The sequence below is a fragment of the Carcharhinus amblyrhynchos genome, chromosome 28, assembly GCF_965287045.1.
Source record: "Carcharhinus amblyrhynchos chromosome 28, sCarAmb.v2.hapA, whole genome shotgun sequence".
Taxonomy (NCBI): domain Eukaryota; kingdom Metazoa; phylum Chordata; class Chondrichthyes; order Carcharhiniformes; family Carcharhinidae; genus Carcharhinus; species Carcharhinus amblyrhynchos.
Window position 1 is genome coordinate 3,749,460 of NC_137351.1, and position 27,312 is coordinate 3,776,771.

Below are 27,312 nucleotides of genomic sequence, written 5' to 3' on the forward strand. Positions count from 1 at the left end.
AACATTAAACCCACTATTAATTAAGCTGTTTGAAAGGCCTGTTGATCTGAGAATGATATTCCCACTCCTATATTTTACACCATCAGTGTCAGGTCTCAGCGCTTTCACTTCTCCAGCCTCAGAATCTCAGACCACTCGCAATAGGCAACTTCCTTCTTGAGAACTGGAGAGTGTCTTTGCTTACTCAATGTGTAAACCATTGCCAGCAAATCAGGGGGTTGAACAGAGAGGCTTTGCTTCTGCATCTTGCTTACTGCTTATCTCACACCATCTTCCACAGTGTCAGAAAGTGGTAGAATACACTCACTCCCCTTTTAGCTGAGATTTTCTGATCCTGGTGTGGCGATCCTGCGGTGGTGGGCACGGCGATCCTGCGGTGGTGGGCACGGCGATCCTGCGGTGGTGGGCACAGCGATTCTGCGGTGGTGGGCACGGCGATTCTGTTGTAGCGGATTTGGTGGATCAGCCAAACGTTCATTGAGTCTTGATGGGACTGAAAGATTCTCAAACTATCAGACAGCTTGATTACAGAGAGAGGGGATAAATTATTCCTAAAAAGGTACATTTTCAGCGACATTAAGCTTAACTGTCGATTCATGGAAGAGGGAAAATTAGAAACACTTACACCTGCTGCATTAAACTCAACCAGGTGCAAGGGTCTTTAAAATTCACCTTCAGTGATCAGTTACTGCTGCTCATCTATTGTGTTTTTTGGCTCTTTTCCTGTCCTGTGGTAGTTTCAGATGGATTACTCAGATGATAGACTGAGGAATACTTTTAGATTCTGATTGCTACAAAGAAAATTTCATTAAGTATTGCTTAACCTCAAGTAGAACTGTCAACCAATCATATCCAGTGGGGGCTTTGGTTGAATGTATCAGCATTTGAATTGAAAAACTCGGGCGATTCCTGTATTTGAACACTGTCAAAATGGGGCTAAAATTCTTCAAATCTGGTTCCTCTGCCTGCAATGAGACCTGGCTGTCCTGCTTTGGCCTTGTCCCAAACCTTTAACGCCAAGCTTTTATGCTAATGACTCTAAAAGCAAAGTTTATTTATTAGTAGAGACTTACATTAACACTGCAGTGAAGTTACTGTGAAATTTCTCTGACTGCAGATGGAAAGAATGCATGGAATAGGCCATGTTTTATAAATACTCTTCGATGACATTCCTCTATTGAAGTCTCTTACACATCACTAGACAGATTACCCAGATTATGCATTGGACAGCCTGGTGGCACAGTGGTTAGCACTGCTGCCTCTCAGCACCAGGGACCCAGGTTCAATTCCCAGCTTGGGTCACTGTCTGTGTGTAGTCTGCACATTCTCCCCTTCTCTGTGTGGGTTTCCTCCGGGTGTTCCGGTTTCCTCCCACAGTCTGAAAGACGTGCTGGTGAGGTGCATTGGCCATGCTAAGTTCTTCCTCAGTGTACCCAAACAGGCACCGGCATGTGGTGACAAGGGGATTTTCACAGTAACTTCATTGCAATGTTAATGTAAGTCTACTTAAGAACAAAGAACAACCCAGCACGGGAAACAGGCCCTTCGGCCCAACAAGCCCGCGCCGCCGCATCACCCTACACCTATTCTACCCTGCGTGTCTACGAATAGAACCCCTGACTTAGCCAGATTCAGGGGAGAATAATGTCAATTTGGTAAAACCAATCAGCCTAAGAGCACATCTTTGGGGTGTGGGAGGAAACCCACGCATCCGCAGGGAGAATGCACAAACTCCCACAGACACAGGCCCAAATCCATGTATCTGCACAGCTAGCAGTGCTAGTCACCGAGCTGTTGCGGCGCCCGTCTACCGGTCCAGGATCAAGCTCACACACCGACACGAAGTACTAGGCCACTCCTGGAACCTCCAAGAGTAGCCCACGCACGACCCACCGTGTGCATGCCCCTCGTTTGACAACGAGGTGGACCTCCACCTGCGGAATAAAAGACAAAAACGTTAATCACAAGCCTGCCTTTCCGGTCTCTCCCGAGGTTCTAACCCTTATTCAATAACCCCTACCATAACCCTCCATCCTCGTTTCACTCATGTGCCTATCTAACTGAACCTTAAACGAGTCCAACGTTCCCGCCTCCACCACCCTACTCGGTAGCGGGTTCCATACCCCCACAACTCTCTGCGTAAAGAACCTTCCTCTCATATCCAAATTATATCTCTCCCCCCTCACCCTTAAATCATGTCCTCTTGTATTTGTTACCAATCTAGGGAGCAGTCTCTCACTAGTGACTCTGTCTATTCCCTTCAGTATCTTATATACCTCTATCATGTCCCCCCTCAATCTCCGTCTTTCCAAGGAGAACAGTCCCAGTTTCTCCAACCTTTCCTCGTACCCCAGCCCCTCCATGCCAGGCAACATCCTGGTAAACCTCCTCTGCACCCTTTCCAGAGCCTCCACGTCCTTCCGGTAGTAAGGTGACCAGAACTGGACGCAGTACTCCAAATGCGGTCTAACCAACGTTCTATACAACTGAAGCATTAGACGGCAGCTTTTAAACTCTATCCCCCTTCCTATAAAGGCTAGCATTCCATAAGCCTTCCTGACAACATTCTCCACTTGTGCCACAACCTTCATGGATTTGTGAACCTGCACTCCCAGGTCCCTCTGTGTTTCTATGCTCCTAATTTGTCTACCTTTAATCACATAGCTCCTCTCTACATTATTCCTTCCAAAATGCATCACCTCGCATTTGTCAGGATTAAATTCCATCTGCCACCTATCTGCCCACTGCACCAACCTATCTATATCCTGTTGTATCACCTCACAATCCACTTCGGTACCCGCCAACTTGTGACACCAATAAACTAAATTAGGATACTCAATGCAAATACACTTTTGATTGTCCAGTGCAGCAAGAACTTCTAAGCTTTCTGGCTTTCTGTCCCCTTTTGATGTCAAGTTGAAGGGAGTGGGTGCACAATGCTGCCGTTTGCTTATTACAAACTTACAAAAATGAGCAGAGTCTTTCGAGTACCAAATTTCATCCTTAAATTCCAGCTCCTGCATTAAATAGGTTTTTAAGAAGGGTGCACCCGGGGGATGCAGGGGGCTAGGAGGACATCTCAGAATGGAGTCGTCAAAATAAATTATTGTTGGAAGAGTGTTATGGATCTCGATTTGAGAGGCATTCCCTTTGCTTGGATTGTTGGCTTTGGGGGCATTCTTTGATGCTAAGGCCTGCAGCATGGTGGATGGCACTGCTGCCTCACAGTGTCAGGGACTTGGGTTCGATTCCTGACTTGGATCAACCTCTATGTGGAGTTTGCATGTTCTCCTTGTGTCTGCATGGGTTTCCTCCAGGTGCTCTGGTTTCCTCCCACAGTCCGACAGACGTGCTGGCTAGGTACATTGACCATGCTAAATTTTCCCTCTGTGTACCCGAACAGGCGCCAGAATGTGGTGACTAGGGGATTTTCTTAGTAGTGTTATTGCAGTGTTAATGTAAGCCTGCTTGTGACACTAACAAATAAATAATGTTTAACTTTAAAACTGCAATGAAGAGGCAGCAAAACCTGAATCTGGTGGGGGAATGACACAGAGAGTAGAAAGCTGCTGTTGAGTGCATTGAGCAGTGACTCATCACGGCGATGTTTGGGATTTTAGACCAAGGCCATACAATTTTGTTTAAAAAAATAGTGTGCTGAATAATAGTGTCTGTACAGACAGTACTTCGTTCTGATATGAACGATGTAAACTCCCTATCAGGGAAAGTGCAGTTTTAGTTGCTCAGAATGCAATCTCTCCCTCCGAATGTAAAGTAATACTTTTATATTCTCTACAATCTTGGGTTAGAATCTGATTTAGTTCTTTTGGATCAGAGATTTTGATGTTCAGCAAAGAACCTGTTCATTAATTGGGCATCACTGTAGACATAGCTTTAGCTGGCTCAGGAATTCTGCATTTCAAAAACCGATACTCCATATAGAACAAAGAAACTTCAATCCACTTGGTGTTTGGCCAGCAAGCTAATTGGCAATTCCAGGAAAATATCCGCCACATATATTTACATCGATAGGATGGAGTGAATGCTGCGCTGTGCAGGCACAAAGCAGGGTTGGAAATAGTCCAGTTGAAATTGAGATCAGAGATTTCTGAAGTTGTGTCCTCAGGCCTTTTGGAAATAGCAGAGAAGCTTTTAGAGCTTCAGGGAATGAGCCTGCAGCGAGACAGTACGATCACCAGGGTGACCACAACTTTTAACTGTGTGTTTACGTTTCTTTCTTAGCCTTACAAGTAAGCTTATGTTAACACTGCAATGAAGTTATGGTGAAAATCTCCCTAGTTGCCGCACTCTGGCACCTGATAAGGTACATTGAGGGAGAATTTAGCATCGCCAATGTACCTAACCAGCACGTCTTTCTGGACTGTGGAGGAAACCCACGCAGACACTGGGAGAATGTGCAGACTCCACATAAGTGTGACCCAAGCCGGGAATCGAACCCAGGTCGCTGGCGCTGTGAAGCAGCAGTGTTTGCATGAGTACAACACTCTGAAAATTGCACAAACTCAGAGTAGAATCAGAAGGCCCCAGTTAGTGCAATCTGAATTTCTTTTAAAGGATATTTGCCCCATAATCATTAAATTGTCATTTGATCATGCATTGTGTTACTACATCAGTGGACCAACAGCAATAATCTACGATGCTTGCCAAGTCCAGGGAATTAACTTTCCTGAAAATAGGGGAAGGGCAGTTGGCCCATTGATTTGGCTCCACAATCTCAGTGAGACCTACATTGACATAGCATCTTTCTACCTCAGGGCAGTCAAAGCACTTTGGGCTGTAATTTCCATCCACCGCCCCCCACCCCCCCCACCACCAATTTGTGTTTTGTGGAGATGGAGGCAGCTCACTAGTGGATGCTGATGGGATTTTCCAGCCCCGCCGATATCTGAGATCCCACCTGTGAGAAGGGCAAGAAAATCCCACCCCTTCTAGCCAATTAAGTACTTCTGAAATGATCTCCTTTGGTGACAGTAATTGGGAGCTAATTATGGGCCGTACTCGGGAGAGATCTTAAGCTTACGTTTATTTATTAGTGTCACAAGTAGGCTTGCATTAACACTAAAATGAAGTTATTATGAAAATCCTCTAGTCGCCACATTCCCCTGCCTGTTTGGGTACACTGAGGGTGAATTTAGCATGGCCAATACACGTAACCAGAACGTCTTTCAGACTCCTGTACTGTTCAAACTCTTATCTTCTTCTAATAGTACCATGCGACTTTTCTGTCCGCTCTGTTAACAATGACAATTCTACTTTTTCATCCCAGTTTCGTAGAATCATGGAACCTGTACAATGCAAAAGAGGCCCATCGAAACTGCTCCAACTCTCTGACAGTGCATCTCTCCCCCGCCCTACACATCTAACCGACATATCTATTCTAAAGGGCAATATAGCCTGGCCAATCCATCTAACTTGCATATCTTTGGAATGTGGGAGGAAACCAGGGCACCTGAAGGAAACCCACACAGACATGGGGAGAATGTACAATCTCGACACAGACAGTTACCCGAGATGTAAATTGAACCCATGTCCCTGATGTTGTGGGGCAGCAGTGCTAACAACTGTGCCACCGTGCTGTCCCTGTCCTTGTTTTATGCACAGTATCGTTTTCTATGTCTACAGGGGCAGTTCCCTGGTGCAGAAGTGGATGTTTGACGCATTGTATAAATTCAGAGGAAGCCTATTCTGAGAAGCTGATCATGATGCTGCCACTTAATGGCAAATAATTGCAATTCAGTACCACGGACAGTTACACACAGGTGAATGAGGTGAACAGGGTAACATGGGCAGGAATCCTCTGGCTGTTCACGCTGCCAGCGAGAATGGAGTATTTGGCGCTCAGCCAAATCTTCATTCACTGCAGCGGGACTGGAGAATCCCAACAACTGGTGAAGTCGGAGAATCCGGTCCACAGTATCAGACAGCCAATCTCACCTACAGAGTGATCTGGATTATTTGTACAGGGGACTAGCAGTAGCCCCCTCCACCTTATTCTATCAAATACTGGCTGGTTTCTATTGATTTATTCAGTATTGATCCATATTCCTTGGTATCTTCAGCAATTCAATTGACTAAGTTTTCATATTCCCACTGCCCTTTAAGAAGAAATGCTTTTCTTTATTTCAACATGGCTAAGCATTGCCAGCTTCCATTGCCTCTCTGACTGCACAAGAGGACAGGGAGGTTGTTGGAGATGGTGACAGCTCAGTCTCACTCAGCCTGCAGGGCAGACACAGGCTCCCAGCATCCCCTAAACCTCAGGGGTGCTGCATGTGATTAACGTTCACACACTCATCTTGAGTATTAATAACGTTAAAAATTGTGTATTGATTTGCGTCACCCAAACCAGCCTCCCATCCATTGACCCTGTCTACACTTCCCACGGCCTCAGCCAGCATAATTAAGGACCCTGGTCATTCTCTCTTCCACCTTCTTCCATTGGGAAAAAGATACAGAAGTCTGAGGTCACGTACCAACCGACTCAAGAACAGCTTCTTCACTGCTGCCATCAGACGTTTGAATGGAACTCCCATATATTAAGTTGATCTTTTTCTACACCGTAGCTGTGACTGTAACACTACATTCTGCACCCTCTCCTTCACTTCTCCATGAATGGCATGCTTTGTCTGTGTAGCATATAGGGAGCAGATATAGGACTGGAGCTGAGGAGGAATTCCTTCACCTATAGGGTTGTGAATCCATGGAATTCCCTGCCCAGTGAAGCAGTTGAGGCTACCTCGTTGAACGTTTCCAAGGGAAGGATAGATAAATTTTTGAACGGTAAAGGAATTAATAGTTATGGTGAGCAGGTGGGTGAGTGGATCTGAGCCCACAAAAAGATCAGCCATGATCTTTTTGAATAGCAGAGCAGGCTCGAGTGGCCAGATGGCCTACTCCTGCTCCTTGTTCTTATGGTCTTATAGTGTGCAAGAAACAATACCTTTCACTGTACAGTATTACATGCGACAATAAATCGAATCAAGTCAAATCACAGGAAATTAATGTGGACAAATATTATTGTGCGGAGATGCACAAATTTTATTCAGTCTTTATAGGGTTCAACAGTGAGATAAAAGGTGCAAGATAATTTAGATGGGATTCAAACATATTATAAAACCATTTATTAAGAGCTATCATTTGAAATGTCACTTGGACTGGGGAATAGGGTCCTGTGCGCTGCCCTCAAACACTGGGTGGGAAGACATTATTAAACCATGCACTTTAGACTTTACCCATGACAGAGGGTCACATGGGAGGAACTCCATTACAATCCTTTATTAATTTAAAAAATTCTAATTACCAATTCAAATTCACTGGAACACTGGAAATGAATTAATAGAAAGGCAGATATCCTGGAGTGAAATTTATAATAACATTTCTATTCGTGTGAACCTAGCTGTTTATTTCTAATTGCTTGTTTAAAAAAAAACTGATAACAATCAATTGAAAATTCAATAATCTCTGCTCTGTGTTGTTTCCTTTCAATCATAGACTCCCTACAGTGTTGAAAGATGCCCATTGAGCCTGCACCAACAACAATCGCACCCATCCCCCTATCCCTGTAACCCCATGTATCTACCCTGCTAATCCCCCGGACACTAAAGGTTAATTTTGCATGGCTAATCCATCTACCCTACACAACCTGCTGCCATCAGACTTTTGAAATGACCTACCCAGTCAACTGAAGTTGATCTTCCTCTACACCTTAGCTATGATTCTAATATTTTATTCTGAATGTTTCCTTCTCCCCTATGTTCTCTATGAAAGGTACGCTTTGTCTGTATAGTGTGCAGGAAACAATACTTTTCACTGTATTCCAATACATGTGACAAGAACAGATCAAATCTTTGGACACTAAGGGGCAATTTAGCACGGCCAATCCACCCTAACCTGCACATCTTTGAAGTGTGGGAGGAAACTGGAGCACCCCGAGGAAACCCACGCAGACACAGGGAGAAAGTGCAAACTCCGCACAGACAGTGACCCAAGATCAGAATTGGACCCGGGTCCCTGGTGCTGTGAGGCAGCAGCGCTAACCACTGTGCCATGCAAATGTGCTTTGCATGTTGTGGTTCTTCTCAAACGTTTTGATTTCAAAAGGCCTCACATTTTCTCTTGACACATCTTCTATCTCATTGTTTTCTTTTCTTGTCCCCATCATCAATGCATTTAATCCTTGTGAGGTGAACTTTTCTGCCAGTCGATCTCTAGCATCTTTTACCCTATCATAGACCTTCATTTTGTCCTTGTCCCATCCACTTTGCTCAAACCTGTTAGCTCCCTAACTTTTCTTGGCTCTCATGGAAAATCATCAACTTGAAATGTGACGCTGCCCAACCAATTCTGTCTTAATTCAGATTTCCAACATCCACCACATTTTGCTCTTGCATTAGGTCCAAAGATAATATTTTCCTTTCTGACAACCGCAGTCAAAACAATTATTAGGATTGAAACGCTTGACGAAGGAGTTTGGCCTGAATTCTCGGCTGTTGGAAGCACAGCAGGGCTGGGCTACTGAAGCTAGGGGTTGGAAGCCCTCCCAGGGACACTCACTGTTCTTGGCTTTGTTCTTGAATAGTAATCGCCTTGTAAATTTTAAAGGGAAGCAAGCAGGCTACTCTCAAAATCAGTTGGTGGTTGATTGGCTGTAAGTTTACACTTGGAGGAGGAATCCAGAAATCGAAAATTGCTGCAAACTCATTTTAGCTTAGGGCACGAGTCACAGCGGAAATGGAAATTCAGCAGAGAGACACACAAACAAGTGTCATTGCCTAATCGACCACGAGTAAAAGGCGCACATCAGTCCTTCTATGGTGCAGTTTATGAATGGGGCTACGCATCAATACCATCATAACTTCAATGTGATTCACAGGGAACAGTTACGCTGCCATACATTAGCCAAGTCGGTCACTCTTTATATTTTATTCTAGGCAGTGGGACTTTAATTTTACCCGGACAGCAAGAGGTATGAGATATTTGTGGGGGGCGGGGGGGAAGAAAAATAGGTGCGAGCAACGTTGGGAAGGATTCCTGATGCTATCCACCACTGGGGATGTTCCCAGAAACAGGCAAGAGACAATTTCCATGGAGGTGGGTAAATATTTGCATAATTAAAGCCCCAGTTATGGGCCAAAGTGGTTGAAAAAGACATGAGAGGTTGTTTCCCCCCTTGGTGACTTGGAAAGTCTCGGACGAGAGGGCATAATCTCAGAATAAGGAGACGCCCATTTAAGACAGAGCTGAGGAGGAATTTCTTCTCTCTGAGGGGGGTGAATCTGTGGAATTCGTTACCGCAAAGAGCTGTAGAGATTGGGGCATTAACTGTGTTCAAGGTGGAGGCAGGCAGATTTTTAATCAGTAGGAGAATCGAGGGTTATGGGGAGAAGGTGGGAAAGTGGAGTTGAGGAATGTCAGAACAGTCATGATCTCATTGAATGGCAGAGCAGACTTGGTGGGTGAATGGCCTAACCCTGCCTCTATGTCTTTTGGAAAGGACTCATTGATCACTCTGCGGGGAGTTTCCTTTCCAATTAGGGTTGATGGGGGGGGGGGGTGGGGGGGGGGCGGCGGCGGGGTGGTGGAACGCAGGGGGCTGTGCTGTGTTGGTCACCCTCAGTCACCCAGAAATTTAAGTGATCCTCACCTCTCTGAGATCTCCCGCCTCCCTCAGCACCCGGTGACACTGCTGAGGGAGATTGCAGAGATGTTGGCCCTCTGAGCCAGTAGGATCAGGAGCCCATCTGCCACTGTAAATTGGGTGGCGCCAATGAGGAGACTTTCTTGCCCAGCTGGTTTAAAATTTAGCTTTGAATATCAGTATGATGCTTGATTGCAAAGAACTCAATTATCTCCTTCCTCAATTCTACTTAAATACACTCCCAAAAGTGCTCATTCACTAGATAGTGAGGAAGTATATATACTCTGGCCGATATTCCTTTCCCTTGCCTTTCGGTTCTGTACTGACTCTCTGAAAGAGCATCCCACCCAGGCCCTCCCCTCTACCCTATCTCTGTGAATCCATGCATTTATCATGGCTAATCCACCCAATCTTCACATCTTTGGACTAGGGGGGGAAATGGGAGCACCCAGAAGGAATCCATGCAGGCACGGGGAGAACATGGAACTTCCACATAGACAGTGACCCAAGGCCGGAATTGAACCCTGGTCTCTGAAGCTGTGAGGCAGCAGTGCTAACTACTGTGCCATTGTGTCACCCGCAATTAATCAACAACATACAGATTGGTGTTGGTACCCAGTGACTATAGCAAACTGAATATCAATCAGATCTGGACGTGGATTCAGAATCATGTCTACTGGAGCTGAGTGATTTTCCTTTACATTCACTGTTTAGACCTCAGTAATGTTCAGTTGTTGGCTGCTCCCAATACTTTTAAAGCACTATTCTTTCAGGCATGTCTTTCTTTTCACCTACAGTTGCACACTTTCAAGTTTCCCTCACTCATTTATATGATTTGTTTCTTTCAGCCACCGTTGCTCTTTGAGTGGAGAAGACTTGAACAGGCAATGGTCTGAGCCAAACCCGGACCTTCATCCAACTGTTTATCATACAAAGGGACTCCTTAGCTACCTGAGGAGCATCGGCAAGACTCCGCTGGTGAGTACGAGTAACTTCAAACAGGTAGGGTGAGGAATGTGACAGACCCAGGGACTGCAAATCCCAGAATATACCCAGTATTATTGCTAGACTATTAATCGAGAAACGTAACTAATGTTGTGAGGACCTGGGTTCAAATCATAGAATCATAGAATTCCAACTTTGCAGAAGGAGGCCATTTGGCCCATCAAGTCTGCACTGAACACAATTCCACCCAGGCCCTATCCCCATAACCCTATGCCTAGCTAATCCCCTTTACACTAAGGCGCAATATAGCACGGTCAATCTACCCAACCAGCTCATCTTTGGACTGTGGGAGGAAACCGGAGCATCCAGAGGAAACTCTCGCAAACCCCGAAGGAGAGTGTGCAAACTCCACACAGACAGGGAAAGCCGGGAATCGAACCTGGGTCCCTGGTGCTGTTTGGCAGCAGCGTTAACCGCCGTGCTGCCCCACCGCCATAGGTGGTGGAGTTTGAATTCAATAAAAACCTGTAATTAAGAATCTACTTGTGACCACGAAGCCCATTGTCGATTGTTAGAAAAACCCACCTGAAACTGGAGCACCTGGAAGAAACCCACACAGACATGGGGAGAATGTGCAAACTCCACACAAACCAGTGACCCAAGTTGGGAATCAAGCCCGGGTCCCTGGTGCTGTAAGGCAGCTGTGCTAACCACTGTGCCACCCCCAGAACTATGGGAAAAAGAAGACTTGCAACTTAAATGTCAAAGCAAATGGCAAAAGTTTCTAGGAATGTACTAACAGAATAGATGTAGTAATGTGGGTCCTTTAAAATCCTCCAGGCAAAACAACAGGCAATATGGCAGACTTGCTAATTGAGAATATTGTATTAGTTTTCATAATGGAGAAAAAGGGCAGAATATTAGCAGGATAAAGGGGCCTGTGAAGAAGTCCAAGGGAAGGAAATTTGTGGATGTAAGTAATTGGACATAAAGAATTTTGGTGGAATAGATACAGAGAAACAATATCCTTAGATATTGGATAACATCTAAGAGGAATCCAGAACAAGGATGCAGTCTTACAGTTAAAAATACACAATTTAGGGATGAACTACGAAAGCTCCTTATCATGAACTTTGCACCTCAAAGGGCTTTGGATGCTAGTGGACATTTTCACGATTGAGATTAATAGATTTTCATTATTTAGGGAAGGTGTGATCAATGGTGGGCAAATAAAGTTGAGGAACAGATCAGCCATGATCAAACTGGGCTGAATGACCAACTCTCGTTCCAATGTTCTTGTTTCTGGGCTCTCTACAAATTTTGAGAGCCAAGAATAATTATTTTGTTCAAATGGCTTGTTCAGCCTTTTAAGACATGTGGATGTGCCAGACATGCTGCTACCATTCAGGGAGCTCCCCAGAAGAAGCTGGACGGAGCCCAGACTGGGATCACACCAAGGATATAATTTGGCAATTCCTGTTGACCAAACACGAAGTCCATTATACAACATGCTGAATTTGAAAATAAACTAGGATTGCTGTTGTGTTTCATATGCTTGATTTTTGTTCTTTGTTCGAGACTCTCTGACTGGTGCTGTATAATCATTAATCTGTGTTGTTGCTTTACACTGTTGCTTGGTGGTTATTACTCTGTTACTGTTTTGTATATCTCAATGGCCTATTCTGTCCGCTGCAAAGTGCAGTCCTGAGCGCTGGTGCACCCAAGCTTTCATGAACTAATTCATTTTCTTTGCACCAGGTTTATTGCGACTACCATGGGCATTCAAGAAAGAAGAATGTCTTTATGTATGGATGCAGCCTTAAGGAGACACTGTGGCAGGCAAGGTCCAGCATTGACACAACGACATTGAAAGAGGATATCGGATATCGGGTGAGAACCACCTTTATGTTTTCCTATATGGTGGATCATTGTCATTTTGCAGCCTTGCAGTTAAATGCTTTCCATTTATATCTTGTGTAAAAATCCAAAAATCCTCTCATTATTAAACTACCTGAAGCCTCCTTTGACGTGATTTGATTTATTATTGTCACATGTATTGGGACATAATCAAAAGTTATTGTTTCTTGCGCGCTGTACAGACAAATCATACTGTTCATAGAGAAGGACAGGAGAGGATACAGAAGGAGTGTTGCAGTCACAGCTAGGCTGTAGAGAAAGATCAGCTTAATACAAGGTAGGTCCATTCAAAGGTCTGATGGCAGCAGGGAAGAAGCTGTTCTTGAGTCGGTTGGTACGTGATCTCAGACTTTTCCCGAAGGAAAGAGGTGGAAGAGATGCATGGCATCCTTAATTATACTGGCTGCTTTTCCCAGGCAGCGGGAAGTCTAGACAGAGTCAATGGATGGGAGGCTGGTTTCAGGCACAGATTGGACTTTATTCATGACCCTTTGTAGCTGGAATCCTGCGGGGGAGATCTCAGAATACTGGTACTGGAAGGAACACTTACAGTTAGAGAGATTACGGAGGGGAGAAGGGAAGGAGACGTTACAGAATACAGTGTTACAGTCACAGCTGTGATGTAGAGAAAGATCAGTTTAATATAGGTCCATTCAAAAGTCTGATAGCAGTGGGACAGAAGCTGTTCTTGAGTCGATTGGTGTGTAACCACGCAGTCATAAGTATATAAGGAATATAGTAATGGGCTGAGGTCCCAGCCCTGTGGGGCACCGATGTTGAGGATAATTGTGTTGTTACCTATCCTTACTGATTGCAGCCTGTGGATTAGGAAGTCTAGGATCCAGTCGCAGCAGGAGGAGCCAAGCCCTAGGCCATGGAGTTTGGAGATAAGTTTTGTTGGGATAGTAGACAGAATACATTCCCTTATTATTTCAAGCCTTCGCTTCTTCATGTTCTTTAAGTTTTTGGGGTCACTGAGCCGTGAAAATGTCTCAGAAGATGAAATTGCAAGTCATCAAACAGATGTGGGTAGCGGTGTTTTTATTCATTGTCCATTGATGAAATGTGGGTATCACTGGCAAGGCCAGCATTTATTGCTTATTGCTAATTGCCCTTGAGAAGGTGATGATGAACCACCACCCTCTTGAATCGCTGCAGTCCATATGGTGAAGACGCACCTATAGTTCTCAGGAGGCCAGAGTGGATCATCCACTCGGCACTTCTGGCTGAAGGTGATTGCAAATGCTTCAGCTTTGCCTTCTGCACTTGTGTGCTGGGCATCACCATCATTGAGAATGGAGATGTTCACCGAGTCTTCTCCTCCCATTAGTCATTGAACTGCCCATCACCGTTCACCACAGGATATGACAGGACTGCAGATCTGATCCAATTGTTGCAGCAGCTCTTAGCTCCGCCTATCACATGCTGCTACAGCCATTCAACATGTATGTAATGCTGTGACATTGACTCAGTAGGTTGACACCTTGTTTCAGATGCACCTAGTGCTATTTCAGGCATGTTTCTCTGCACTCTTCATTGAAGGAGGGTGATCCACTATCTTGATGGTAATGATTGAGAGAAGAATATGATGGGACATGATGCTGCAAATTTGACGGAATATCATCTTCTACCGTTCGTGCATCATGCATGACCAGTTTTGAGCTGTGTAATCTAATCTGATGTGGAGATATTGGGCAGGGGTAGGCATAGTAAGAAGTCTCACAGCACCAGTTTAAAATCCAACAGGTTTATTTGGTATCATGAGGTTTCGGAGCGCTGCTCCTTCATCAGATGAGTGAGCGTCCACTAGATGGTGCAGGTGGCCTTAGAGATAAGACACACCTCTCTCTACCCAGAAATCTTAATAGATATTATATAACTCACCTGATGAAGGAACAATGCTCTAGAAAGCTCGTGATGCCCAATAAACCTGTTGGACTTTAATCTGGTGTTGTGAAAATTCTTACTGTAATCTATTCTGAATCAATTTCTTATAACATAATGGTATAGTAATGTTGTCAGGGAAAAATACACTCCTACCAATACTGTCATGGGAAAATGTATCTGCAGCAGAGAAATTGCTGAGGATAAAGTGATGTAGGTTTTTCCATTTTTAAGTTGATCTTTCTCTACACCCGATCTATGACTGTACAGTATGGTATGCTTTGCCTGTATAGTGCGCAAGAAACACTACTTTTCACTGTATATTAATTAATACATGTGACAATAATAAATCAAATCAAATCATAGCAGATTTGGACAAATGTGTTCTTATTTTGTACCTAGGTTCCCAATAACCAAGTGTATCCCACAAATGGCTTTAACAGCATGGTCGATGAAAAGTTTGAAATAATTCTTCCTTAAATAGGGATCAAATCCAGGCAACCAAGGGTCAGAGTAAATGAGTGGGGCCAGTGCTTACTGATTCTTGTTTAAAGTGGAAATTGATGGAAAAATCAACATTTTCCCTGATAAGTGTGTGCCCCATCTCACCATTCATTTAATGAGCACATGACCCTTCACACTATTTTATTGACTAACATGCTCCCTCTCATCATTCCATTGAGCTCTCACTCTGACCACTTCATTGACTGCTCTGCTTCTCACTGTTGACAATGAGTGCTGTCCTGTTGACAAAAATTAAGCCATCAGTGTCCCACTGAACTAACATCATCCAATTGTACCGTTCTATTGACTGACATTGGTCTATTCCACTATCCCATTGATTTTAGTGCCCTCTCTTCTGTTCCATTGACGAGTGTTGCCCTCCCTCACCTTGAATGGCAAAGATAGAAATCGTGACAGGGAAACCTGTATGTTTAAAAGACACCCTATCAAAATGTTGCAAATGCAATTTTTATCAGATGGCACTGCGCCATCCGTTTATCAGAAACATGAACTGCCGAAATCCTCTCCCAGAAGTCATTAAAGCATCATCACTCATTCTGTGCAGTGATCAGAATGCAAAATTGTGAAGCTAGCTGATGCAGTGGAATTAAGTGAGTAAATTTCTTCTAAACCTTTTTCTCCACAGACCATCCCCAAAGTCCTGGACAAGATTTCTCCAGCGTTCGCCATCAACCATTGCTGTTTCTTGGTACAGAAGTCACGGGAAGCAACAGCGAGGGTGGTGGTGTGGCGAGAGATTGGGGTTCTCCGAAGCTACACCATGGAGAGCACTTACTGTGGCTGTGATCAGGGCAAATACAAGGTGAGTCAAAGCATCCCAGGTTCCTTATTCCAGTCATCCCAAGTGAGAGTTGGAGTCTTCTCAGCAAAGCAAATGAGTCTGTTTTTCAGGTAGAGGTAATTCCAAACTGGAAAGTGTAGCATCAGAAGAGACAGCCAAGATTACCAAATGAATTGGACAATATGTACAATTGGGCAGGAGCATGCAAGATCATATTTGACGTGGATAAGTGGAAAGTGTTACAATCTGGTTAGGGACCAGTAATTTTTTATTTGATGCAGCCAAAGTTTAAAATTCAGGTACTTAGTAAGGGAATAAAGATTGCATGGTATTTAAACAAACAAAATAATCTTTACAGTCAGAAGAGTAAAACCATTATAATATCTATTTTGTACACTAACATTCAGAATTAACACAAGGTACATGCGAGTTAACAAGGGCATTTTCGTTGAACACAGTACACTGCACATAAAATTGTAGAGGTGACCAAGCAAGATCCCATGGATATTTACTCAACAATGCACTCAGATGTCAGTGTCCATTGTGAATTACCCAATCACCTTAAAACTCTTGCCTCTTTATGAGGAGTTTCAAGCCTTAACTTTCAAATAGCTAGACTCTGAATTCTCTCCAAAGGTTCTCTGACTAAGACTACCTCAAGTTTTAAGTGTCACAAGTAGGCTTACATTAACTTTGTAATGAAGTTACTGTGAAAATTCCCAAGACAGTGACCCAAAGCCGGAATTGAACTCAGGTCCTTGGTGCTAAGGCAGCAGTGCCAACCTCTGTGCCGCACCTTGAGAAACTGGGTCTGTAGAATTTTGGTAAGATCCCCTCCTTGCAACCGCACTCTGTGAGACACAGGGACTTCAACGAGCATCACAATCCATCTGTTAGCCAAAGTCTTTTCAACAGGGGACGGCGGTGAAGTGGTAATGTCACTGAGCCACTAATTCAGAAACCCTGATTGAAGGTTTAGGGTCGTGGGTTCAAATCTCACCATGGCAGCTGGTGGAGTTTGAAATCAGTTAATAGATAATTGGCAAATTTGAAAACATACCTCAGTAATAGTTGCCATGAAACTGTCATCAATTACCATTACAAACCTATTTCTTACAGTCATGCCTTTTAGCCAAGGAATCCATGCATGATCTGGCCTACATGTGACTCCAAACCTTCAGCAGTGTGTTTGATTCTTAACTGCCCTCTGAAATGTCCCAGCAAGCCACTCAGTTCAACAGCAATTAGGGATGAATTACAAACACTGGCCTTGCCAGCGATGTCCACATCCCATGAAAGAATTTTAAAAAACAGTTCACATTCAGAGTTGCAGTCTGGGAGACAGTCAGTCTCCTTAACTTTCTTTTAACTTGTTTATAGGATCTCTGGCTAGGCCAGTCTTTATTGTCCATTCTTAATTATCCTTAAGGCGGTGGTAAGCTGCCTTCTTGAATTGCTGCAGTCCCTGGGGTGTAGATATACCCACAGTGCCATTAGGGATGGATTTACAAGGTTTTAACTCAGAGACAGTGATGGAATGTTGACATATACCCAAGTCAGGACCGTGAGTGTCTTGGAGGGGGATCCTTCAGGTTGTAGTTTCCCAGGTATCTACTGCTCTTGTCCTTCAAGATGGGAGTGGTTCTGGGTTTAAAAGGTGCTGCTTAAGGAGCCTTGGTGAGTGGTAACTCAATTGTTAAGTGATTTAAGAAGAGCTTGTGCAATGAAACAGGCAGAACCTCTTCAGTATCTGCACCCCCAGTTAGCTAGGTAGAATTTCCTTGTTCTGAGAACATTCAGCTTTTCTATGCAGAATAAGATCATTCTTCTAGATCAAAGTGTCTTTGTCAGGATCTTACTGTTTGTACCACTAATTATTCTGAAAAGAAATTCTAGTTTTATCGGAGATGCATAGATGAAATATTTATTTTGTTGAGCATTGACAATGAGATGTAATGTTCAAGAAATCATTCTTCATATCAAAGTGAGAGGCAGAGCAGACACTGCTATCAATAGCTCTTTACACTTTATTTCTGATGGGAACATTGGCCATTAATAATGAATGCGATTTAGTGCAAAGCAAATTGTGTCATCGCTTCAGCCCCAAGGGTGCACTGTGGTTGATAATGAATTGTTTCACTTTTAAAGAGATATTCCCGTCTGCACTTTAATCCCCATCAGAATTCCATAAACAGCAGATGGGCTCCTGACATTATTCCATTTGGTCAGAGGCTATGGGGTAGAAATTTCTCTCAGGCGGTTGTCAGGAGTACAATCAGGCCCGCCCCAACTGCATCTGCCCTGAACAGGAGTCCCTGAGATAACCTGAAATTGGGTCTTGGCCCTGGTTGATGTTATCTGGATGGCCCACTGTGATTTTCTCTGCCTCTGTGGGTAATCTGAAGTACATGAACTTTGGGCTAGCTAGGAGCTGAGGGGGAATCCTTGGAGTGAGGGTGGGGTGGATGGCTGGCAATGAAGGAGGCGGGTATTGGATGATCTCATTGCCTCCCCCTGGCTACGCAAGATTTAACAAAGAAACTAACTGTCGAATCTGTAGTGGGATAGGCATGGCTTCTGGCCTGCACATTGCAAAAAAATGCCATCTGTAAGAGTTGAACTTCTCAATTACATATGTTTTTGGTAAGAGCCAGGGGGACTGTGGGGAAGAACTTTATTATGCAGCAAGTGATAATGAGCTGGAATTGGTTGTTTATGACAGAGATGAAGTTGGAGACAATCAATAATTTCAAAAAGGAAATTGGCTGGGTGCTTTGGACAAATAAACATTCAGGGCTACAGGGATAGAATAGGCCTGAATCGATTGCTAGACAGAAAGCCGGCATGAACCTGATGGACCAAATGGCCTCCTTCTGTTCAATATTGGTACAACGATGCAATGCTATGATGTAAAAGGCCTAATGCTTGTTTTACATGGATGCCTGAAAAAATGTATGACCTAATTGTCGGACATTTCTCTGGTATCCTAGGCATGGTGGTCATCACAAATTGGGCATACATGCACCTATTTTATTCTTTCAAAACAAGCACAATGAGGTAACGTTACCACCCATATGACTTTACTGAGGTATTTCACATGTAAAATTATGTTTAGAGTATATATTGAGCGTATAAAAATTCATAGAATTCTTACAGCGCAGAAGAGACCATTTTTCCCATTGAGTCAGCACCAACTCCGTCAGAGTATTTTACCATGCCATCTTCCCTGCACTACCCCAGTAATTCCACACATTTACCATAGCTAGTCCTATCTAACCTACTCATCTTTGGACATTGAGGCAATTTAGCATGGCCAATCCAGCCAACATACAGATCTAGAGATCATAGTTTGAGTATATTTGATTTGATTTATTATCGTCACATGTATTAACATACAGTGAAAAGTGTTGTTTCTTGTGTGCTACACAGATGAAGCATGCCATTCATAGAGAAGGAAAGGAGAGAGTGCAGAATGTAGTGTTACAATCATAGCTAGGATGTAGAGAAAGATCAACTTAATGCAAAGTAAGTCCATTCAAAAGTTTGACAGCAGCAGGGAGGAATCTGTTCTTTTTCTCATCCCCATTCTCCTGCCTTTTCCCCATAATCCCTGATCCCCTTATTAATCAAGAACCTATCTATCTCTGTCTTAAAGACACTTAAAGACCTGGCCTCCATAGCCTTCTGCGGTAAACAGTTCTACAGATTCACCACTCTCTGGCTGAAGAAATTCCTCCTCATCTCTGTTTTAAAGGAACGTCCCTTTAGCCTGAGTTTGTGCCCTCTGATTCTAGTTTTTCCTCCTAGTGGAAACATCTTCTCCACATCCACTCTAACCAGGCCTCGCAGTATCCTGTAAGTTTCAATAAAAGTTTCTCATGCTTCTAAACGCCAATGAGTACAGACCCAGAGCCCTCAACAATTCCTCATACGACAGCACCTGTGGAGAGAGAGTAGAGCCAACATTTCGAGTGCGGATGATCCTTTGTCAGAACTGAGTCTCTGCTGACTCTCTTTCTTCTCAGCTCTGACAAAGGGTCATCCAGACTTGAAACATTGGCTCTACTCTCTCTCCATAGATGCTATCAGACCTGCTGAGATTTTCCAGCAATTTTCTGTTTTTGTGTCTGAAATATTTGACTTTTTGAAAACGGCAAATTGTGTGAGACTAGAATTTTTGAGACGGGGTTGTGGGGGGGTGGGGGGGGGGGGTGGTATTTGGGGGAGGGGGATGGACAATCTCAAACAGAGTCCACCTAACTGATATAAATGAGGCTACTCTTAGCAAATCAGTTGGAGCAGATTATGGAGGCAGAGTGAGAGTCCTGATCGACTGATGATGTAGCCAGATTATATACCCAGATAGAAAATCCTCACTCTTTGTGTAGACCACACACGATGGCTGAGGACCCTGAAGCCTTCTCCACATCACTGGGGATGGAGCTCCAAAGGCGCCCAATGTGTCAGAGTTGCTGAGCATGCCCAGTGTGGCTAAGCCTCATGAAGGGTGCAGGGAGGCCGTACACAAATGGATTACGAGGTTTAATAAATATCTGGACAGCATTGTTAATTAATGGGGCCTCTCAATATTACAGCTAGAGGGCCTGAGTGGCACTCCAACCGCATAGCCCCTTTCATAACGATCATTATAATTTAGCAGTTACTCATCCGATTTTGGCCAAAATCCCTATTTTCACACAATTGTCCTCTCGTTTACTGGACTCTTGTGACCCTCCCACACACAAGAAGGTGAAGGAGATACTTCAACCCCAGGCAGTTCAACTACTGCATTATTTTTTGCTATTGTTTAGCAAAATATGAGAATGACTTCATTATTTTACCATGTTGTCTGGATGCACAGGGGAGAAGTAACAGAAAAAGAGCAGAAATTGCAAGAACAACATCCTGGTAACAGACGCAGAGAATACTCAGCAGGTCAGGCAGCATCTCTGGAGAGAGGAACTGATCCACAATCTGATGCAATTCCAATAAAAACTCATCAATCTGAAACTTCGGCTCAAATTGTCGCTCCTAGGTCAGGTGTGCAGAGTCAGGAGATTTAAAAGAAAATAAACAAATGCAAACCAGATGTTTCCTCTTATGGGACCATAAGACATGTGAGCAGAACTCAGCCCATTGAGTCTGGCTCCACTATTCAATCATGGCTGATATTTTTCTCACCCCCATTCTCCTGCCTTTTCCCCATAACCCCTGGTCCCTTTATTAATCAAGAACCCATCTATCTCTGTCTTAAAGACACTCAATGACCCGGCCTCCACAGTCTTCTGTGGCAAAGAGTTCTGCAGATTCACCACCCTCTGGCTGAAGAAATTCCTCCTCATCTCTGTTTTAAAGAATCTTCCCTTTAGCCTGAGTTTGTGCCCTCTGTAATAGTTTTTCCTATTCGTGGAAACATCCTCTCCATGTCCACTCTATCCAGGCCTTGTAGTATCCTGTAAGTTTCAATAAGATCTCCCCTCATTCTTCTAAACTCCAATGAGTACAGAGTCTTCAACCGTTCCTCATATGACAATTGTGGGGCAATCCAGAACAAGTGGTCACAGGTAAAGGCTGAGAAGTGATAGATTTAGCAATGAGATGAGGAGGAACTGCGGCTGGGATTTTACCACCTCACTCAGGCGAGGCTCGTAAAATCCCACACGAGGTCAATGGATAATTCTGTTCTGCAAGCCTCACCCGCCCCAACTATGGCGGGGGGGGATATCATTAAAATTCTTGCCCAGGTCTTGTAGCGGGTGGTGAATTTGTAGAACTCGCTGCCCCATAGCACGGTGGATTCAGAATCATTGAATGATTTCAGGAAGGAGATAGATATATTCCTAATAAAGAAAGGGGATAAAGGGATGTGGCAAACAGGTGAGGAGGTGGATTTGAGACCAGGAAGAGATGATCTGATTGAATGGTGGAGCAGGTTTGAAGGAGTGAATTTGCCTCCTCCTTCTCCTAATCCCTATATTCTTATTTTCTGGCTCTGTGAAGCCAACCTTTAAAAGTGTCAATCCATGGGTCAGATATTTGGTTGGGGGGGGTTTGAGCTGAAACAGGAGCTGTGATGGGTGACCGTAGGACGAATGCAAAGGTGTGGGCGCAGGCTGAGAGGAAAGATTTCCTCTGCACTTTGGCATTCTGAATAAATAAGTAAAAGATTCAAACAAAAAGCATCCCTACCACCTTCACCCCCCCATGCCCCATCTGTGCCAAGCTGTGCCAACTCATGCACCTCCACCTAGCTTCTATGGATCCTCATAGCACCTACTACAATCCATGCCATCCACCGTTTGTTCCTACCCTCACCATGCTAACTCACCTAATATCCTTGACATTTCTGGCACTTTGTTGATGGGTGAACAGTTATTTGAAGGCTGAACAATTTCTAGATAGCTTGACCATTCCTTGACCGTTGAATAGTCTCTGACAGCTGGACAGTTCCTTGACAGCTTGACAGTTCCTTGAAAACTTATTATCTTTGCTCTTCTCTTTATTCTTTAACTAGGTAACTCTAATGCGATTGTGTGCATAATCACATTTAATTGTAACAATCGTAAAGGATGCCTTAAGTCTTCCAAAGGTATCCCGTGACCCTCTCCAAAGGGCTATCCAAAAATGAATGCACTAAGTTCAGAATTTGTATTACCTGTTCTAAATGCACATTCCACGTTTCACATTTCTGGCCTAAAGGAATCCCACATCAGTGATTTAATTGGCCAGCTGCCTGTATGAATTGTGCGTGTATGAACCCTAACCCCAATCCCGTCCTGTTCCTACAAAGATGGGAAATGTCGGGTTCAGGGATGGGACTTAGGATTTTCAGCTGTTTCTAGGATTTTTGCCACGACTGAGAGCCACTCTGTCCATTGACGCAGCCTGACCTGCTGACTAATTCCAGCATTTTCTGCTTTAGTTTCTGAATTCTCAGCTTCCGCGATATTTTGCTACAGATTAGCAGCTGCAGGTGCGTTTTGGGACTGAAAATAATCATCAGATTCAAATCAAAGGGCTCGGTGCAGACTTGTCCGACTATTTCAGTATCTAACGTGCAATCCATCATATTCACTTAGCTTTGCTGAGTTGCCGATGTTTTAAATGCGCTGACTAAAAGCAATCGTGACAGTTTCTCCAGAAGTGGAAACTATGAATTGCTTGGCTTCATCACACCGCTTGTGTGTCTGTACACATACCTATAAACACTTAATTAAACAAGCCTTATTGTGGGATGTGACTTTTGGCCTTTAGTCGAGAAGTCTAGCCCTGTTTATACAGTGCCATTGATCCAGCCAGCGGTAATTTTGACGAGATGGTTGCAGAACTGATACTGCCTGTTCAAGTGATAAAAAAAACAGTGATTCTATCCAATTGATGCTTGGCTTCGCTTTGTCTACAATGACATTTTGACGCTTTTGTGAAGTTATCAGTCACAATTTTATATTGAGATCTTAAGTTGTTTCACCCTCTACAAAGTCCTCTTTCCAAAGCCCATAAGCAGACAATTTACAGGCTCTTTCCATCACATCAGCACACATCAATGAATCACTTGTCAAAAGTATTTCATAGAGACATTTGCAGTGGAGTTACTGGAGTGGACAGGGTGATTCACTATTATTGCCCCTTGATGTGGTTAGCTAATGCTCCTCTATGTACTCAGAACAAAGGAACACCAACTGTTTCTCAAGATTGGTTGACGCATGTAATGGTATTAATAAAATATCACACCAGTAACTTGTGCCCTGTTGCATTCTGCTGATCAACACTAAAGTACCAATCGTGCAACAAGGGCTGGTAACACCATAATACGGGCGCTTTCGAATCATAATATCACCACAGTGCAGAAGGAGGCCATTCGGCCCATTGACCCTGCACCGACCACAATCCCACCCAGGCCCTATTCCAGTAATCCCACATATTTACCCCACGAATGCCCCTGACAAAAAAAGGGGCAATTTTAGCATAGCCAATCAAGCTAACCCGCACATCTTTAGAGTGTGGGAGGAAACTGGAGCACCCGGAGAAAATCCACGCAGAAATGGGGAGAATGTGCAAACTCTACACAGACAGTGCCCCGAGGCTGGAATTGAACCTGGGTCCCTGGCGCTGTGAGGCACATGTATCAGCATGCCACCCGTTTATTTGAAGATCGGGCTATAAACTGATAATGATAACTGGGAGGCTATGCTGAGAGACTGATCTGTCGGACTGCTACTTCATTCTGTCCACAGAGTCTGGGATTATACATCACATTCTGCCTCATGGTGGATACTGATGTACTGCGGTTTGAGTTATGCCATCTTAAAGCTATACGTACATCACAACATGTACCATACTTGGCCTGAATTTTTAACTGTAGCACTTTTAAGCTGACACTTTTTTTCATGCATTGATTAGCACTAACTCCATATCGAAGAATAACTATCTAAAAATGTAATTATTTTGTGGGCTGGCTTAGTAACTGAATTGGCAAATTTAAACAAGTGGAAAATGCATCAGTATGAATACCTATTGTTCACGTTTATTGGTATTTTAAATGTTTTGTTAAAATACACAGCTGAAGGTCATTGTTTAATTAGTACCTCATTCACATATAAATAGAATACATGTAAAGAGAGACTAAGTACCTAGAGCTCATATAAAGAGAGACGACAAGGATTATGGGAGATTGCGCTTTCTTTTTAGTTTTTGAGAAAATTACTCCTCAACTTTTGGCTTCATTTCAGCCCCCGTGTTTCTGGTTTTTGGCCACCCAATGCGGAGGGGTGCAGACAAGGAGAAAGACATCCTTCTAAGCCTTCTCCTGGGTCTGGCCAAACCAGTCATTAACAGTTCCAGACAGTGGGCAGTTGAGGGAGCCTTCCAGCCCAACTGCCTAACCCCTTGACAGTGGCAACATTTGTGCCCAGGTGCCCCGGAAAGGGAGCACGTAGTGTCCGCTGGCATGCTTGATGGGTTCTGCGACCATGTGGCCTAAGGTGCTTCATCAGCCCCCAAAACAACATTTTAAGTTAGTTACAGAAGGTTCCTTCAAAGCTATGTTTGTTGTTAGGCATGGTGGCACAGTGGTTAGCTCTGCTGCCTCACAGCGCCAGGAATCTGGGTTCAATTCCCAGCTTGGGTCACTGTCTGTGTGGAGTCTGTATGTTCTCCTTGTGTCTGTGTGGGTTTCCTCTGGGTGCTCCGGTTTCCTCCCACGGTCCGAAAGATGTGCTGGTTAGGTGCATTGGCCATGCTAAATTCTCCCTCAATGTACCTGAACAGGCACCGGAGTGTGGTGACTAGGGGATTTTACAGTAACTTCATTGCAGTGTTAATTTAAACCTTCTTGTGACACTAACAATAAACTTTAATTTTTATATATTTATTTAATTTATTATTTTGACCATTTGTTTAATTATTGTATTCTGAACAGTATAAAGGGAGAATGCCGGGACACTGAGTTGGTAAGTGGGGAACAGGCAAACATAATGCTGCATTCTGCAAATAAACCTTTTATCATGTTAATTATTAGTGTCTAGTTTCTTATGTTGCCAGTCAGTTTGGGATCAAAATAACATTAACAATAATTAACATATAATATTCAGGAAAGGATGAGGAATTGTCAACCCACTGTGAGTAAAAATATTGCACCCTTAGATATTTTGTTCATTCTTGCTGTGAAAGGGGCTCTCATGCTCAGTAAATGTCACCTACTTAATGTGATTGGACCCAGGACTACTTCAGGATCTACTCCAACCCTCAGTATTGGCTGATGGAAGCTTAATGAGAATGCAGTCAATGTGGAGTTGGGGTACCATTAGTATGTTACAGTGTTCTGACAAAAATGAACCAGCCGATGGCTTAGAATCATAGAATCCCTAAAGTGCAGAAGGAGGCCATTTAGCCCATCAGGTCCGCACTGTCCACAATCCCACCCAGGCCCTATTCCTGTAACCCTACATATTTACCATGCCAATCCTCCTGACATTAGGGTCAATTTGCACGGCCAATGAACCTAACCTGCACATCTTTGGACTGTGGGAGGAAACTGGAGTATTCGGAGGAAACCCACGCAGATACAGGGAGAATGTGTAGACTTCACACAGACAGTGACCCAAGCCAGAATTTTACCCCGCATCCCTGGCGCTGTGAGGCAACAGTGCCAACCACTGTGCTACCATGCTGCCCCTTCTTGGAGGCTTCTCTCCGTAAATGTTGCAGCTGTAAATAGCTGTAACAAAGTCAGGTGGCCTGATCGCTTTAATATGTTTTAATGGCCAAGAAATTCAGTTTGAGTGTGCTATTCGCAGGAGGCCCATTCCCAGCGCCAGGCATCTGTGATTGAAGATTGCAAATTGTTGTCGGTCCAAAGTAATTATAAACGATTCAGTTTTTAATAGGCCTCTTTTAAATGGATTTTCTCTGGAAAAGAGAAGGCTGAAGGATGACTAGATAGAGGTCTTTTAGATTCTGGCAGAGTTTCAGAGGGCGAACGAGATATTTCCCCATGTGGCTGAGAACGCAACAAACGGTGAGAGATGGTGGGTGGGGATTTTCCAGCCCTTTATACCAGTGTGATCTTCCAGTCCTGCTGATGGCGCATCCCTGGTATGATCTTCAACAGAAGATCCCACCACTAGCCAATGGTGGGCTTGTCCTCTGTGGCTCAGTGAAATCCCGCCCAATAAATCCAGTAGGGAATTCAGGTTTGGCTAGAATGTGGAACTTACTATCACAAGGAGTGGCTGAGGTGAATAGCACAGATGCGTTTATAGTTTTTTTTTGTTTAAAGTTTATTTATTAGTGTCACAAGTAGGCTTACATTAACACTGCAATGAAATTACTGTGAAAATCCCCAAGTTGCCACACTCCGGCGCCTGTTTGGGTACACTGAGGGGGAGAATTTAGCATGGTCAATATACCTAACCAGCAGGTATTTCAGACTGTGGGAGGAAGATGGCACGGTGGCACAGTAGTTAGCACTGCTGCCTCACAGCACCGGGGACCCGGGTTCAATTCCGGCCTCGGGTGACTATCTGTGTGGAGTTTGCACATTCTCTACATGCGGGCGTGGGTTTCCTCTGGGTACTCTGGTTTCCTCCCACAGTCCAAAGATGTGTGGGCTAGGTTGATTGGTCATGTTAAGTTGCCCTTAGTGTCAGGGGGACTAATAAGTAAATATGTGGGGTGGGGTTCCAGGGATAGGATTGTTGTCAGTGCAGGCTCCATAGGCTGAATGGCTTCCTTCTGCACTTGTAGGGATTTTATGAAATCAGAGCACCAGAAGGAAACCCACACGGACACAGGGAGAATATTCAGACTCCACACAGACAGGAATTGACTTGGCAAAGCTGGGAATTGAACCCGGGTCCCTGGTGCTTTGAGATAGCAGTGCTAACCACTGTGCCACCATACCACTCATCGCTCTTCCAGCACTGCAGAGAATCAGTGTTTTTGAATGAAGATTTAATTAGGATGCCCTGTGCAGCTATATTAAGTGGTGCCTCTTGTTTATGTTAAATGCAGGTTTGAATACAGCAGCTGCAGAATACTGATGTGTCTACCTTCAAAAAAAAACATGTCTATCACCTTAAACCGCCAGCCTAGAGTTTGCACT

At 44.0% G+C, this 27,312-nt stretch overlaps 1 protein-coding gene across 1 annotated transcript in view; it reads left to right on the forward strand.

Moving 5' to 3' along the window:
- Positions 1 to 27,312, forward strand: part of agbl1 (AGBL carboxypeptidase 1) — a 223,136-nt gene that overhangs the window by 140,192 nt on the left and 55,632 nt on the right. Inside the window, exons 19-21 of the mRNA XM_080214182.1 lie at positions 10,507 to 10,636; positions 12,362 to 12,493; positions 15,555 to 15,731. Of these exons, the coding sequence (XP_080070308.1) occupies positions 10,507 to 10,636; positions 12,362 to 12,493; positions 15,555 to 15,731 (439 nt within the window). The remainder of the gene's footprint in view (positions 1 to 10,506; positions 10,637 to 12,361; positions 12,494 to 15,554; positions 15,732 to 27,312) is intronic.